We start from the raw sequence: 17732 nt of genomic DNA on the forward strand, positions 1-17732 counted from the left end.
CACTTTGTAGACCAGGCTGGCCTCGAACTCACAGAGATTTGCCTGCCTCTGCCTTCATTCATTCATTCATTCATTTATTGTTTTTCGAGACAGGGTTTCTCTGTAGCTTTGATGCCCGTCCCGGAACTAGCTCTTGTAGATCAGGCTGGCCTCGAACTCCCAGAGATCTGCCTGCCTCTGCCTCCCGAGTGCTGGTATTAAAGGAGTGCGCCACCACCGCCCGGCTCTGCCTCTGCCTTCTGAGTGTTGGGATTAGAGGTGTGCACCACTGCCACCCAGCTATATCTTATTATTTTTAAATCTTATTATCTATCTCATTATATTTTAAAATATATTTGATATATTTTTATTTTATGTGTATGGGTGTTTTGCTTTTATGTATGTCTGTGTACACTTTCTTGCCTGGTACCTACAGAGAGACCAGAAAAAGGCGTCCAATTATCTGGAACTGGAATTGCAGACAATTGTAATCCACCACATGGCTGTTGGGAATGTTAGTTTTCTCTTCCCGATTCTCTAGCCTTCATGTCGTATGAGTGCAAGCAGTATGAATGTCACTTAAGACTGGTAGAACATTGTGGTGTGTATGGCTTATGCTTGTAGGAACTGGTTGGTGTCATTTACGTTTTAGATAGTATTGCTGTCCCATATATAGCTTAAATAAGAGCTTGAGCAATAAGGCTCTGTTCTCAAAAAGTATCTTTAGAAAAGTCAGTGGCCTTGAGATGTCAGGGTGCACTGCCTGTGTTGATGATCACCCCAGAGTCAAGTGTACTAACTGTATAATCCATTTAGCTGCAATTTGTGCTTGTTTTTTTTGTTTTTTTAAACACCATTTGCATTATATGGGGAGGTAGGTATGTTTTCAAAATGATGGCAGCCAGGGCTTGTATCAATTTCATGTATTTTTATAGTTGTTTTGTTACTATTTAACTTTTCCAGAAGAGCTTCTTAATAACTTTGCCCAGCAAGTAGGAGCCTGGAGATTCTGCTTGTATTTTCTGTCCAGCACAAGGAACGACTATGTAATGATGTACAGCTTAACGGTTTTTGAGGTAAGTTGTTGGGTCATTTCATATTCCTGAAAACTGCAGTGAAATTGTACATCACGGACACCAGTCTTTCCCTTTAATGCACAGATGACTGGGAAACAGTAGCTTGACCCACCCACATTGGCACCTCTCTCTAAGTTGCCTACTGTCTGGGACACCTTTCTGTCCACGACTCCAAAAGGATCTGGTAGGTGGTTGGCTCTCTGGCACTGTTAGGTCATGTTGGTGACTTAATCTTTTACTTTTATCATTTGAAAGACAAAGCTAACTAAATATTCTATACGGAGAGTGGTTGTCCTGACATCATCTTCCAACCACAGGCAGATTCATGCTAGCTCTCGTCCAAACTTTGTCTCTGGTGTAAGCTCACATCAAACTCTTTCCCACTATCCTCTCTGCTACATTCACACTAGTGACTGCCTTACCTTTTTTATAGTAGAGAGTAGCATCTTGGTTATGTACCTCAGGCTGGCTTCAAACCCACCACCCTGCTGCCTCAGTTTCTCAGGTGATTGGATTACACTTGTGTGCTGTCATATATGACTTGTTCACTTATATTTGCCCTAAACTATTAGAGGAATGTGTGTTTGTGTGTGTGTGTGTGTTTGTGTGTGTGTGTGTAAGAGAGAGAGAGAGAAAGAGAGAGAGAGAGAGAGACATATTATAGCTAACTATAGAATAAAAACCAGTTGTTTTGTTTACTGCTCATTAAAGGGTATGTATTTTTTTTTTTTTTCAGAATCTGATCAATAAAATGTGGCTTGGGGTCCCATCTCAGGATAAGATGGAAATCCGTAGCTGCTTGCCCAAACTTCTCTTGGCTCACCATAAAACCTTACCTTACTTTATACGGAACAAACTCTGCAAAGTTATTGTTGATATTGGACGCCAAGATTGGCCCATGTTCTACCATGACTTCTTCACTAACATTTTACAGGTAAGGATCTACCTGGGGAACTATCTTAGAAATTGTTTGTTACAGGTAAGGGTCTACCTGGGGAACTATCTTAGAAATTGTTTGTTTGTAGAAGTGATTATACTCCTTGACTTGAGTTTATAGTTAGTTGTTGACTGCAGGAGTAAATGCTGTGGCCTGGATTAGTACTTTGGCTTCCTTTATGCTCTTGTACCTTTGCATAGTGAGGAGAAAGAAGAAGAAGAAGCCTGGCTGCTGTGACCTTCTGCTCAGCAAGCCTTTGAAAGCATGGCTCCTGATAGATACCCTGGGTGTTGAGGTGAAGGGAGGGTTCCAGTGGTTTCAGAATTGAGTCAGGAAATCATCTCAAGCAGTAACTAAGCATTCTTAGGAGAATCATTGTGCTGCTGAGCTGTGTCACACAGTCTAGGGAGCTGTGGGGAGAGTAGTAGGCGTGGGCAGGGGCTGGGTCTCGCCATGCTTCCATAGTTCTTTCTTTGGACCTGAGGAAAAGTAGTTTCTGTTTTTCTTTTCCTTTAGTGTTGTAGCTTTTGAGATAGGGTCTTGTCAGGCAGCACTGGAGGGGTGGCTGGGTACCTCTTCCCTGATGGGGCATGTGAAAACCATTGAACCTTCTCAGGCTCACTAGAAACCAGAGGTGCTTGTCTGCTACGTCAGGTGCAAAAGCTGCATTAAAATAAAACACAGAAGCTGAACTGTGTTTGGAGTTTTAATTATATATTTAATTGGTAGCCTTTCTGGATACAAGAGCAATGAAGATGAAAAATTACACATTTTGAGTTCTTTTAAGTAAAGGATTGTGTGTGGAGGGCAATAATTAAAGATCACCTTAGTTTCTTAGTTTATTCAATTGATCCTGTGTTGCTCTCTTGTTCTTGCTCTTTGAGACAGAATATCGCCACAGGGCTGTTTAGCCTGGAAGTCACAGAGATCTACCTGCCTCTGCTTCCCGAGTGCTGGACTCAAAGGAGCATGCCACCTCACCTGGCTCCATTTCAGTTCTTAGTTATCTGACAACATGTTTTAATCTTGATTATATTTTAACTTAAAAAAAACAAACATCAATGGAAACTTCCTGGAAAAACAAATAAATAAGAAAACAAAAATGCTCAAAAACCATTAACAGTAAAATTTGCTCTGAAATGGTTTTTCACCAAAGTATCAGGTACTACTTGCAGTTGTGTCTTGAAAACGGAAACTCCAAATGTTTGACAAGAACAAAATAGAAGCAGTTGCATTCTACTGTAAACCAGCTAGAGTAGCTGACAGGAAAGAAGAGGCCAGAGAAAGCAGCTGCAGCTATAGAGATAGCTGAGCAGTCTACAGGAAGTGCCCTTTCTGTAGAGAAGGGGGGGAGGGTCACACACCCATTCTTTGAGCCTCAGGAAGGAAGAAGTTAAAGTCAGTTCAGCTTTGGTTTGTAAGCCAAGCTAGGGGGCATAGGAAGGTGGAACCTTGGGTTAGCTTAGCTTTGGCGGAATGAGGCCCAAGATCAACCCTGGCTAGAGGTCAGGGGTCAAGGCAAACAACTAGGCCCAAATTCTTAAGCCCTCAGAGGTGAGAAAGGTTCTCAATAGCTATAGACAGGGAGCTTGAGAGCAGCAGGAGCAGGATCACTGTTGCAGCACAGGGTTTAACCAGCCTCTTCTCTGCTCTGTAGGCTACCTAGAGTCTGGCTTAAAGGCCCCTGGATGATGAAGTAAGGAGAGAAGACAAGAGTGTGTCTGTCCCTTTCTCTCTTCTCTTCAGAGCCTGGTAGAGGCTGGTTAGCATTTTCACCCAATATATTAATGTGGGGGCAGCTAGGGCAGTGGTCCAGTCATTCTTACTATTCTTATGAATTTTAAAAATATTTTTTTGTGTACACACACACACACCCCGCCCTTCAGAGGCCCTGGGATTCCATGGAGCTGGAATTACAGGGGATTGTGAGCCAATGTTGTGGGTGCTGGCAATTGAACTCAGGTCCTCTGGAAGAGCAATGTGCACTCTTTTAAAACTTATTTGTTATTTTTTTTTAAATTTTTTTGTTTATTTTTTTTTTAGTTGTTGCAAAAAAAAAATTTCCCATTTTCCTCCCCCTCCTCGCACACATCGCCCCCTCCCCCCACTCCCCCTTATTTGTTATTTTTATTGGTGTATGTGTGTATGTACCTGTGTGGGTCTATATCACTGTGTGCATACAGATGCTCTTGGGTGTTGTCACATCCTCTGGAGCTGGTGTTACAGGCAGTTATGAGCCACCTGATATGGGTGCTGGGAATTGAACTGGGTCAATTGCGTGAACAGTGAGTATTCTTAAGCGTGGAGCCATTTCTCTAGACCTGCAAGATATATTCTTAATTGCTGAGCCACCTCTCTGGCACTCTTACAATTTTTATTGAGGATTGGTGGCCATTGGTAGGATCTGCTCTTTGGTTCTGTCTCAGCTGCATCCTTCTCGTCTTCCACTGAGCTTTTCATCTTCTACCAGCTTTCTCATTAGGAATTTGTGGGCTATGTGTAGAATGAAGGAGGCCCAGGAGCACAGCCTTTGTCATCCTCATTGTGATACTAATAGCAAAAAAGGTGAGAAAGAGCGTGTTTCATTGAGTATGCCAAGGTTCAGAAGCCAAAGGGCAAGGAAACCAGCCAGGTGATGATGAAAACAGTGGCAAAGATGAGGTAGGTGGTTTTCCATGCCATGTAGTTAAAATATCTTGGCAAATGCTAGCTGATAATCAGAAAGTATGGTAAGATTCCCCACTCAGACAAAATTGACAGACCAGAAGAGGCTAAGATGGTGGTGGCCAGTTGGTAGATGATCTGTTCCTTAAGATCCATTTGCTTGACAGTAAAGGCACCGGGGAAAGCAGGGACCAGTAGAAAGGCAGCTGAGAAGTGTTTCCAGTACTGGGGATTTGGGTGATGCTCTAGATGGGGTGTCCTTCCCAAACTTTGCTCATGCCTTAGAGCTAAGGTTTAGCCGCAAGGACTATAATGCCAACAACAAAGGAACCAGGTAAAAATGCTTCTGAGTACTTCTTGAGAAGACTGGGCCAGTCCTGGATGGAGCAGTGGTGGAATCGTCATTATACTTCTGGCCTGAGCGTTCTCTTTGCCAAGACAGAAGCCTTATCTCCTCCTGCTTGAGCTGCTTCTGCTGGTGAGGGAGAAGTGTCCCAAGGTGGGCTGCTCACAGCTAAGCTTATTCACCATTCAGTAGGGCAACTGATAGAATAGCCACATAAGCTCAAAGAGGTATCAGATAATGAAAAAGAGCAAGGTGGGGGTAGTGTGATATAGAGGTCCGAGACTTTGGAACCAACTCATCCACCTCAGTCTTTGGGATCAGCACAGGTTAATTTCATACACAGGGTAACCATTTCCATCAGATGTAATCATAAAAGATTTGGAGCAGAGTAGAGTAGACTAGCCTAGACTAGGCTCTGTCCTTGTCTGAATTGTATAGGCCAAGTGTTCTCCTCCCTGTTCTGTCCTCTTGCCAGCTCCCTCATTCTTTCTTCCTCCTGCAGCTAGGGAGAGAACCAGAGCTGAGTATAGCACAGTCAGAGAGAAAGCAAAAATGATTACTTTCTTCTTTATTTTTGTTTATTTGAGACAGGATCTGACTGTGACCGTGGTTGGCCTGTAATTCTCTATGCAGACCATTTTGTCCTTAAACCAGTGGTTCTCAACCTTCCTAATGCTACAACCCTTTAATATAGATCCTCATGATGTAGTGATCCCCAACCATAGAATTATTTTCATTACTACTTATAACTATAATTTTGCTACTGTTATGAATTGTGAATATTGGTGTTTTCCAATGGTTTTGGTCATGACCCACAGGTTGAGAACCACTGCCTTAAATTCACAGAGGTCTGCCTTTCTGCCTCCTGAGTGATTTTGTCTTTGTTATGCTTCAGGTCCTGTGTATTTAGTCTCTAGCCCTTCCCTACCCATGCCCCGCCCCAAGAAAAAAAGTCAGGAAGAGTGTCTTCCTTCTACCTACCTGCCTACCTACTATCTCCTCCCTCAGGATGATGGACCCTAAGGCCAGGCAATGATAGACAAACCCTTTACCATTGAGTTATATCTCCTATTCTTTTGGGGAGGCAGGATCTTGCTGTGTAGTTCAGGATGCCCTCCAATTCATGATCTTACTGCTACCTCTACTTCCTGAGTGCTAACATTACAGGCATGTGCTATCATGCCTAGTGGTTGCTCTTTTTTTCACTTGATTTCTTTTCTTTTTTCTCTCTCTCTTTTGCTTCCCCCTTCTCCCCGCAAAACAGCGCAGCTGGCCTGATAGAAAGATGGAATGAGCTGGCCAGAGATGCCACACGCCTTTAATCCCAGCTCTCGGGGGGGGGGGGGGGCAGAGGCAGGCAGATCTCTGTGAGTTCGAGGCCAGCCTGGTCTACAAGAGCTAGTTCCAGGACAGGCTCTAAAACTACAGTGAAACCCTGTCTTGTAAAAGCGAGAGAGAGAGAGAGAAGAGAGAAGAGAGAAGAGAGAAGAGAGAAGAAAGAAAAAGATGGAATGGCCTTTCGAAGATAGTTACAGTGCCAGTTAGGTGACATTGGCGTGGAGGGCCTGGGAAATGGTCTCCAGAAGGCAGTATATGATATCACTTGATTTCTTACCTGACTTTTCTTCCCTCTGAATAAAGAGAGCAAGATCGATTTTTCCTTATTGTAGGGTTTCTGTTCCGCCTGGTCCCCGCAGTCATTAAATCCCAAAGAAATCATACAGAGGTCTACATTAGTTATAAACTGATTGGCCCAGTATCTCAGGTTTCTTATTAACTCTTATAACTTACATTAGCCCATTATTCTTGTCTATGCTAGCCACATGGTTCAGTACCTTTTTCAGCGTGGCAGTCACATCTTGCTTCTTCTGTGGCTGGGCCAGGACTGCAGAAGGACTTCCTTCTTCCCAGAATTCTCCTGTTCTTGTCCCTTGCCTCTACTTCCTATCTGGTTACTGGCCAATCAGCGTTTATTTAAAATATGATTGACAGAATACAGACCATTGTCTGTATTCCAGCAGTAGGGTGTCCCACATGCGTGAGTTGCACAGAGGCATTTCATAGCTGAAGGAAAGTGAACATCTGAGCTGGAGAAAGGCATGGCAGTCAGAGTGCTTACTATTACAGTAGTACACGGTTCATTCAGTTCCCAGTATTATCAGGTGGCTCACGGTTTCAGGGGCGATGATGGACTCTGCAGCAGGCACTTGGTCACTTGTGGTGCACATAAACTCATATAGGTACGTGTACACACACACACACACACACACACACACACACACACACACATCTTGAAAGTAAACCTTGCCAAGTAGAATATTCTCAGCTGAAAGGTTAAGTACTTAGGAGCTGGAGAGCGGTGGCCAGTGGATAAAGAGTTCTTACAGAGAACCCAGCATCCATGTGATGGCTTACAAGCATCTGTAAACTGCAGTTCCAGGGGACTTGATTTCCTGTTGTGATCTAAGAGGGCAACATGCTCCCAGATGGTGCTCAGACATTATTCACAGGCAAAACACTAATATACACAAAATTAAACTATCCCCGCCTAAAAAAAAATGTAAGTTCTTAGTTCAAAATAGAGACAAAAGAGGAAAAGGAAAAAGGAAAGGAAAGTCTCAGAATAAGGTTGAGAACCCAGAAATCTTCACACAGACTTAATGAGGGTCTTTTCTACTTTATTAACACCAAAAATTATACTGAGGCAGACATTGTTTGTGTTAGAAATAGTTGAATTTTGTATAAAAATAGAGAAAATGTGGAGGTAGGAAGTTTTAGCATTCAGGAGAGCTGGTTTTTATAGGGAACACCTCCCTCCTTCCTTCTTCCCCTTTCTCTCCTTTGCCTTTTCTGATTGGCTCTTGGAAAGTCTCCTGAACCCCTGCCTCTGTCTCTAGATGCTAAGATTAAAGACAACTGTTGGTTGGCTTTCTTGAGCTGCTTCTGAGCATAGTGGAATTGCCCTTGAATTTCCTTTACAACTTTCTCTTTCCATTGGATTTTAAACTTTGGTTATGTCATCAGTCTTGTGCAGCAAGTGCTCCCCCCCCCCAAGCCATCTTGTTATTCCCCAGATTTTTTTTTTCTCCTCTTTCTGGTTGGATGGACAGTTTCTGTAGTCTGTGATGGGAAAGGTGGTATGCCTCAGGTTGGTTGAAATGAAGAGTGTCTGGATTGTCTTGATGGAATTCCTAAGTGTCTCTTTTTCTAAAGCTTAGAAACTTTATGTGTATAAGTAAAACAGTCAGGGATGAGCTTAATTTAAAGTGACTCTGGAAGTTGTTTGCTTTTTAATTGTGGCAAATATTGTCTGTCTTTGTAATAAAAGTAACAGTTCACTTTTGTGGTGCTGTTTTGAGTCTTGTGAAAATAAGTAGGGCACTATAAGTAGCATCAAGCTTTGAAAGTGTATCTTCCCATCTTCTGGAAGACAGTATCCCAGGAGACAGAAATAGTTACTGAATTTATTGCATGGGTATTTGCAAAACTCTAACTGTAGCCAGGCATGCCTGTAATCTCAGCATCTGAGAAACTGAAGCAGGAGGATGACCACAAGTTCTAGGACAGTCGGGGCTACGTAGTGAGACCTGTGTTAAAAACTCAACGATCATGACAGTTGTTTGATGTCTTGGCTGTGTGCTCTGCCGCATGTTTATTTTCTTTTCCTTTTTCATTTAAACTTTTGAGACCACTATGAGTCCAGGCTGCTCTTAAACTCTTTTTTTTTTAAAATGATATTTATCTTTTTTTGTCAAGGGAATGATGATTAACATGTATGTAGAGGTCGGAGGGAACCTTAAATGAGTCAGTTCTGTTTCCACCAGGTGAGTTCCAGGAACCAAACGTAGATTGTCAGCTTGGAAGCACCTTTGCCTGCAGAGTCACCCTGCTGTCTCTTAAACCTTTGATTTGTTTGCTTTGGTCTCCTCTGACTGCAGGGATTCCAAGTGTGTGATGCCATACCTAGCTTCACCATATGTTTAATTTTAAACTTTCTTGAAATATGCTAAGGTCAGAAATGTAAGATTTAGAACTATAAAGTTGATTTAACTTGAATGTTAAAAAGATACACAGATTGATGTATACTGTTTATCACTAGTATGTAAAATATTTGTATCACTAGCATGCGTATCAGAGTGCATACACTTGCACTTACTGCATGGTCGGCAGAACCTGCTCTATACATACCTAGGCTGTATGTTATAGCCTGTTGATCCTTGGCTACAGACTTGTACCACATCTTAACACACTGAATACTATAGGCAGTTGTGACACTGTTAAGTTTTTATATGTCTTAAATGTCTCTAAATATGGAGAAACTACAGCAAACCTACCAGATGATAGGAATTTTTCTGTCCATGATAGAATTGTCTGTCATTCAGTATATGGATATCTCTGTATCTCTTGGTTATTATGCAAATAAGCAAACCTTGGTTGGGAATTGGGACTTGAATAAAAATATTGGAGAGGATTGTTTCCAGCTCCTTTTTAAATTTTTTCTGGTAGAATTTTGCCCTAACATGAGAATAAAATTTGAATGGTTGGTAAAGCAAAGCTGCATAAATGATCTTCTAAATTCTTTTTCAAAAGTGTTGCTTGAGGTAGTCTGTTCATAGGAGGAGGTTCAGCACCTCTCAGTTGAATTTTACTAATCCTCTGTGTAGCTTCTTAGTTCTATGTTGCTTTAAATTTGCTTTTTCTTGTCAGTTGATCCAGTCCCCTGTGACAACCCCCCTTGGACTGATCATGTTGAAGACAACTTCGGAAGAGCTAGCTTGTCCTCGTGAGGACCTCAGTGTGGCTCGGAAGGAGGAGTTGCGGAAGTTGCTGCTGGACCAGGTGCAGACAGTACTTGGGCTCTTGACAGGTGAGTGAGTGCCATGGTGGTGCCTGGAGACAGGTTGGCTGCAGGTGTGCAGAGCCAAAGCCTTCTATAGTCTGGTACAAGCTAAGACCTCACAGGGGATTTGTAGCTTAATTTTCTTTTAGTCTTTTCTTAATTGGTCCTCACTATGTGACTAATGAGGTGTGTGTGTGTGTGTGTGTGTATATATATATATATATATATATATATATATATATATATGCCAGGTTGTAGGAATGTGATTCACATGCTGATAGTGTAATTTAAGTAGGTAGGTAGCAAGCTCTTTATTTCAAATAATTTGAATTTAAGATTAGGAGAGATAGTAGTAGCAAGATAAAATTCTCTGTGGAGAAGTGAGACAAGGTGCAATGTTGACCCTTGTGCCCTAGGCTATAAATGTATGTGGCATCCCAGCTATCTGATCAGAGTCTCATGACAGTTTTGGGGGGGGGGGGGGAAGGAGAGGAAGCCTGTCACACAGTGAGGCAGGAAGGTTAGCAAGAACATCCCCAGAGACAGGGGTGCCTTGGTCTTGGCACTTACACAACTTATAGACTGCTGGCCACTAGACCTTTGAGGTGCCCAGAAGTCACTGCTGCTTGAGTTTGTAGTGTGAAGGCGCTGTTTCGTCTTGTGTCTTTTCTATTTGGATATTCAAGGTGTTTTTTCTTTTTTTCTTTTGTATGTCTCTTTTATTGGTTCTCATCTGGTGGGTACTTTAAAATCGATTGAAAGAATGATTAATGATGGTGAACTTTTGTGCTTACTACTCCCCCCGCCTCATCCTTTCCCTGGATCCCAGATAGAAATTCAATCTTCAGAATGTATTCATTCAAAGCAAACTTACTGCTATCAACTGGGCATTTGTTTTAGTTGGGACTATGACTTATGCACCTGCCCGCGTTCTATGCCTACAGATATGAAACAGTCTAAGAACAGTTGTAAGACACATGCACATGTCCACTTTAAACTGTGGCGTTTAGGGACTTATGTTTTTTTTGAAAGTCTTGCAGCCATTGCCTTTATTCCAGAACATTTTTCATTAGCCCAGAAAGCAACCCTGAGTCCACAAGAGGTTACCAGTATTCTCTCCTCCAGTCCCTGGCAATTATTCATCTAACTTTGGCTCATAGGGATGTGTCTGTTTTGAACCTTTCATAAAGTTATTATCTTATATCACCATATCAATGTGACCTTTTGTGTGTGGCTTTCTTTACTTAACAGGTTCTTTAGGTTTATCCATGCTATAGCAATAAATATCTGGAGGCAGATTTTTTGTTTGTTTGCTTTTAGACAGGATCTCACTATGTAGCTCTGACTGGTATGGATTTCACTTATATATAGATCAGGCTAACTTCAAACTCAAAGAGATCTACCTGCCTTTAACCCCCAAGTGCTGTGGTTAAAGGCATGAGCCACCACACCTGGCCTTGGGGAGTATTTTTATGAGCTTCTGTGGTGATGTTGTGTGCTGGGCTCTGTCAGGGTACACGGAGGACCAAAACAAGTCCTGGCTTCTGAGAATCTGCACCCTAGTGGGAGAGGCAAGTGAACAGTTAAAGAGCAATGTTTAAGAGTTGTAGTTGATGTAATGTGTGGAGGCTGCCTGGGACAGCTGAGTGGAGCTGGGAGGGACAGACAGACAGCAGTTGGTAGAGGGAAGGCTGAGATTTAGAGGGGGGAGCAGAAGGAAGGTGGGAAGGAGGATGGTGTATATTGAAGGCACAGCAGATGGATGGGTCAGTACTGGCCTGGAAGGGAGGTATAGAGGCAGGTGCCAAGTTCTGTGACTCTGCTGCTTACCCAGTAAGGAATGTATGGGGATCAGTGGTAGATTTGTAGGGGTAAAGAACTGAGTTTGGGGTATGCAAGTGTTACCACCCAGGAAGCATTTGGCTATCCTAAATCTGTGACCGGATACCTTACCTGCTTTCTGAATGCCTGTCATGCAGCAATAGAGCTCATGTGTAGAGTTGAAATTAGTTTTGGACTGGGAGACATTTGATTGAATCAAAGCCACAGCAGTAGAGAGTTTCTCGAGCAGAGAGAGAGGCTGGAGAAGAATGGGAACTAGAGGAAAGATAAAAGATCTAAATGATGGATGCGCAGAGGGTGGCTGTAATGATGGGAGACAGACTCAGAACCAGAGGAAAGCTGAGAACGAACGACACCACATGTCAGAGAAGGGTTTGGGCAGTGTCCCAGAACACTGGAATGTCCCGGAGGATAAGAGACCCTTAGTAGATGTGGTCGTCATGTGGCTTTGACAAAGAGCAAGGTTGGAGGAAGCAGTGGGGAGAAGCCACACAGCAAAATTCAGATGAAATCCTGCACTGGGACAGAAATCTGCAAAATATAACTGGGAACATGGCTCAGTAGTTAAAGCACTTGCTGTACAAACAAGGGGACCAGAGCTCACATCTCCAGAACCCACACAAATGTCGGGTGGGTGTGACGCCCCACCTGTAATTTCCTCAACTTCCAGAGCAAGCTGACTGGTGATACTCGGAAAGAGGCCCTGCTTCAAAAGAATGAAATAGAAGAGCAATTGAGGAAGATTGTCCACGTCAACCCTGAGCCTTCACATGCACATGCCCACATATGTGCATGTGAACATGCACACTGTATACATAAATGAATGAAAAGAGATAGCTAGACGTGGATTAGAGAGGCACAGCCATTAGCTGGAAGTAGATATACAGAGAGGAAGGGGTATGTGAGTACTGATGTTGGATGAATGATAGTGGGAGATTTTTTTTTTGTTTTTGTATGTTGAACTTAGTATCTCTCATTGTTTCTCCTTTCTTGTTAGGTATCTTGGAAACTGTATGGGACAAACACAGTGTTACTGCTGCCACCCCACCACCATCCCCGACTTCAGGAGAAAGTGGTATGCTTTGTATGGTTAGGGTCTCACCTGGGAATAGCAATAGCTAATCTGCATAGGATTCAGGTGTTTATTCTCCCTAATCTGTTCTGGTCTTTCTGCCCATGTTTTCTGAGACGCTGCCTTTCTACTGTTTTCTTCTGAGTACATGTATTTTCTAATACAGTATTTTGAATATCACATTTTGCTTCTTGCTTGTCTGTCATGAAGACGGCACCTTTGATCTTGTGCCATCCATCTCTGTTCTGCCAATTTATTATTTAAACTTTTTACACCTGTTTTTGTTGTACACACTGCCCGTGTATAGGCCACTTTCAGAAGCTGGGGATGAAACTCAACTTGTTAGGCTTGAGACAAGCACCTGCCTCCTGCCAGTTTAATAATTGCTGTTCTTTCTTCTTTGTGATATTTTTGTTTTTTTCTTTGGCTGTTTCATTTCATAAGCTAAGGATTTCAGAGGTCTGCTTTGTTCTACAGAGCTGCAATCTGAAGGGGTGGATATAGGAAGGGAAAGCTATTCTCCTTGTTGATGGGACAAAAGTCATTATTGCCAGGGCAAACTGGGGACCAATGTGCAGTAGTTAGTGCTGATTTACATTGTTCATGTAAATAATTGCGCTTGTAAGAGTAAGTCAGTGAAGTCTTTAAATGGTGTGTAAGTGCTTCTGCTTACACCAGAGCCAGACAAGCTTTCCTGTAGAGCACAGCCTGGAGCAAGCACATACCTTCCTCTCCTGTAAAAGCTGATGTGATAATGAGAAATGTTTTTGCATTTCCTCACACCCTTGCGAAAGTGGACTGTTGAAATCAAACCTCTAAGCCTTGGCTATTCATGCAGCTTGTTGATATGAACTAGGGATTCTTGCAGAAGTCCTACAGAACTGAGAACCACTCCATGGGTTTGGGTTGAGGGCTGCTCACAGAATACTACTTATTCAATCTGCTTGTACTCACATAAAAAAACATTTGTTATTTTTCACACTACTTAGTAATGGAATTTTCGAACCTATTTCAAGCCTTCAGTAATGTGTGAACTTTGTGTTTAGTGACAAAGCTGGCTTGTAGGTATTTCTGGTGGCTCAGTAGATATACATTTTGCAGTATTTGGATGATTTAAAAATTTTGCAGATGTAAAGAGAACTGAAGTTTTGTCACAATACTTGAATTTAAAAGTTTAAGCTATCAGTATAGATAACGAACTTGTGCAGTTTGTAGCACGGAGTCACCTTGGTATGTATATGTTCTCGTTCATGGGTGCATGTGTACCAGGCTGTACATGTGGAGGTCAGAGGACAACTTGTCAAGAAGAATCTGTTTTTATTCCCCCCTTGCCTGAGACAGGGTCTCTCTTATTTCTGTGTCTGTGCTGCGTATTCTAGTCTGGCTGGCCCCTGAGCTTCTAGATGATTTCTCCTGTCTCAGATTCTGTTCTTGCCATAGGAGTGCTGGAATTAGAGCTGTGTACAGTGCATTTGGCCTTTTATATGGGCTCTGGGGTTAAACTTAGGTTGTTAGGGTTCCATGGCAAATGCTTTTACTCACTAAGCTGTTTCCATAACCTTTACCTCCTCTTCTTTATTCTTTCTCCTCCTTTTTTCTCTTCTCTTCTCTTCTCTTCTCTTCTCTTCTCTTCTTCCCTCTGTCTCTGTCTTTGAGTATCTGTCTGTATGTCTCTTCTCTCTGATCATCCAGAGGACAGTTTTCACCATGTAGATTCTAGGCATTATATTTAGATTGTCAGACTTGGCAGAAAGGACGTTTACTTTCTGAGCCATTGCATGCCCACTTCATCTTTTGTGTGTGTGTTTGTTTTTTCTTTAATTCTCTTTCAAACCTATTCTCCCATTCACTCTTTCCCATAACAGACAGAAATGTATATAATGTATGGCCTTTTTCAAAAAACTGATTGATATCCATATATTTTCACTGTTTAAATAATGTGGTAGTGTTGTGTTCTGATGCTAGCCTTTCATTCAACCCTTGTTTTTTTACTTTCTCTCCTGCTGTGTGACCTGTGCCTTTAGACAGAAACCTCTGCTTGCTGCAGGAGACATATGTCCTCAGTGTCTTGATGATCTTTTGACTTCACTAAGGAACCTAGATTGCCTCCAGCTGCCCCTATACAAAAGCCTCTGTCTGTCTCCTAGATCTGTATGAGGGTTGCTTTGGAGTATTCTAGGAACAGAACAGTCATTTGTCAGAAGCAGTGGTAACAGGGTTCAGAATGCTTGATCTGTGGCAGAGCCATGTGAGCGTTCTTGGTGCTTCTCTTGTCTGTGATCTTTGCCAACAGTCCTGTTTTGGTCACTCGTTAGATTGCATCTCTAGTGACTGAGCTGGACATGTCTTCTTACGCCAGCTGACCTGCATTTCTTTAGAAAACTTCATAACCACCACTGACCTATTTGTATATCTGGATATGACTAGTGGTGGGCAATAGTTGTTTTTCACATTTGAATTTTTAGTGTTAGGGATTGTGGCTATCTTATTGCTGTTTTCCTGGTTACAGTCCTTTTCATCGGTGAGAAACTATTATTTGGCAATTATTTGTTTCTAAACTCATCCATATTTTTGTCAAGGTTTGTGTTTTGGTTGTTTGAATAAATCTTTCCTCTCTTTCACCATGGTCAGATTCTCATGTCTTTTTTTTTTCTTTGGTTTAAGTCTGTAACTCACTTGGGCACTCTTTTTTTAGTATGTATGTTTTTGGTGTTCGGTATTATCTGTAGTTGGTATTGAATATAGAGCATATTGGTTTTAGGTTTCTCTTTTATAGTGACTAAAATGTTTTTGTGGGGAAAGGAGAATTCATTGCAGTGTTTCCAAGAGGTTTGGTACTGGGTGTTGTAAAAGCATGTTTTGAATTTCCAGGTGATTTACTGAGTAACCTGTTGCAAAGTCCTAGTTCAGCCAAACTGCTGCCCCCGCCCATCCCCGTGCTGGATGTGGAGAGTGAGTATATCTGTTCCCTGGCCTTGGAGTGTCTGGCCCACCTCTTCAGTTGGATTCCTCTGTCTGCCAGCATCACCCCATCCCTCCTCACCACTATCTTCCACTTTGCTCGATTTGGCTGTGATACCCGGGCCAAAAAGATGGCATCAGTGAATGGCAGCAGCCAGAACTGTGTTTTGGGTCAGGAGCGTGGCCGACTTGGGGTCTTGGCCATGTCCTGCATCAATGAACTCATGTCCAAGAACTGTGTGCCTATGGAATTTGAGGAGTACTTATTACGAATGTTCCAGCAAACCTTCTACCTCCTGCAAAAAATCACCAAGGATAACAATGCCCACACGGTGAAGAGCAGGCTAGAGGAGCTCGATGAGAGGTAATGAGAACAGGCGGGAGTCGTGCCCCGAGAAAGGGCCTGGCTGCTTGGCACACCATGTCATGTGGTGTCTGTAACCCCCTTTGGTTTCAGAATATGGGGCTACTGATAAATATAGAAAGGTAGGTGTTCCAGAATGTTCAGGCTGAATTAGAAGGGCTTGGGTGGTTAAGGGAAATGAATTGAGTGTGAAAAGTGTTGGTGTATTGTGTAGGCCTGTTGTCTCTTTTCCCCATCCGTCCACCTCCTGTCCTCCTGTCCATGCTCTGTCCCTCTTCCTCACTGTCTGCCTGCAGGTCTCATGTATGCAGGAAGGGAGAGTGCGGCTCCTTCATAGTCGAACAGAAGCGGTCTGCAGAGGTACAGGGTTACATCACCCTTCTCACTTGGTACTGCTTGTTGCTTTTCACTATTGGACTTTTCCAGAGTGGACATCTTGCAGAGTATAGAAATGCTGTTAGTATTATGAGCTATCACATAAATGATAGCTGTTGGTCCAAGATAGGAGACATGTTCGGGTAGGTATGGTTCAGTGGGACATACTTGAATTCCTTGGCTACTGTCCTCTTGGCCTAAAATTCCTCAGGCCCATTTTTCCTGAGTGCAAAAAGTGACATCAGTGAAGTAGGCTGAGTCAAGTTATTACCTTTTCAGGCGACATTATCTGTTTATCTTAGGGCTTTCTGCCTCTTCCCTTCACCCCCAGTGGTGCTAGGGTGGGGCCCTGGACCTTATGCCTGCCAGGCAAGTCATCCTGCCACTGTCCACAGCCTAAGCCCAGCATCTATCTTCTTTGCCAAACATGGTGCTACTGCTACTATGAAAGGTGAAGGGCAACTGGCAGCTTTCAGTTCTAACAATCATTGGGGCTGTTGAAGTTTCAAATGCAGCGTATTATATTAGTAACTAGTTTAGGCTTGCCGGTGCAGAGGCTGTTAACATTTTAGTGGGTTTTCAACCTGACTGTTAGTGATAACAGAGCTTAGCTCTTTGCTTTGTTTAGACAAAGTGTGGTAGGCTATAAAGTCAGCTGTCCCCAAGTCAGGATAGTTCTACTGCCCTTTTAAAGTGGGGGGCTTTAAGTTTTTCTGGTTAAAAATTGAGTGAAGGTTAGTTTGGTTTGGTTCATTATAAATAAACTTTGTGACATTTGCCTTTTATAATCACAAAAGTACTAATAATCCAATAGGATCTTTTCTTAATTAAAAAAAATTGTTACATTTATTTATTTTGTGGTTGGGTGGGGGGCACATGCCATGTTGTATGTATAGGTCAGAATTGCTGGAATTGGTTTTCTTTTTTACCATCTGAGTCCCTAGGATCAAGCTTGTATCTTCAGGTTTGGCAGTAAGTGCCTTTTCCTGAGCCATCTCTCTACCCTCATTATTTAGTAATACCTTCCTATATGAATTTAAATGCCTCACAATTCACACAATTTCATATCCTTTCTAGCATTGATAAAGGCCATCTTGTCTTCATATGTTAATAAAAATGTATATAGCTGCTTATATCAACTGTGTTGTTTTGACTTGTCCTGGATCCGAAGTGAAAGCTGAGAGGTGCCTGGAAGCAGAAAGGTGACAGAAACAGTGTGTGCTTGCTTCTTAGCTCTTGATCCCTGACTAATTATAAACCAATTAGCTTGTGTTAG

The 17732-nt window shown here is 42.5% G+C and overlaps 1 protein-coding gene across 2 annotated transcripts in view; it reads left to right on the forward strand.

The window, feature by feature from the left end:
* Xpo6 (exportin 6) overlaps window positions 1–17732 on the forward strand; it is a 110332-nt gene that overhangs the window by 39899 nt on the left and 52701 nt on the right. For both annotated transcript variants that reach the window (XM_041666499.1, XM_041666500.1), the window contains 5 exons: window positions 943–1055; window positions 1792–1989; window positions 9710–9869; window positions 12682–12759; window positions 15628–16081. In XM_041666499.1, coding sequence (XP_041522433.1) covers window positions 943–1055; window positions 1792–1989; window positions 9710–9869; window positions 12682–12759; window positions 15628–16081 — 1003 coding nt within the window. The remainder of the gene's footprint in view (window positions 1–942; window positions 1056–1791; window positions 1990–9709; window positions 9870–12681; window positions 12760–15627; window positions 16082–17732) is intronic.

This window comes from Microtus oregoni, unplaced genomic scaffold (assembly GCF_018167655.1).
Source record: "Microtus oregoni isolate MIOR12 unplaced genomic scaffold, Mior012 000016F_ref0000370, whole genome shotgun sequence".
Classification (NCBI taxonomy): domain Eukaryota; kingdom Metazoa; phylum Chordata; class Mammalia; order Rodentia; family Cricetidae; genus Microtus; species Microtus oregoni.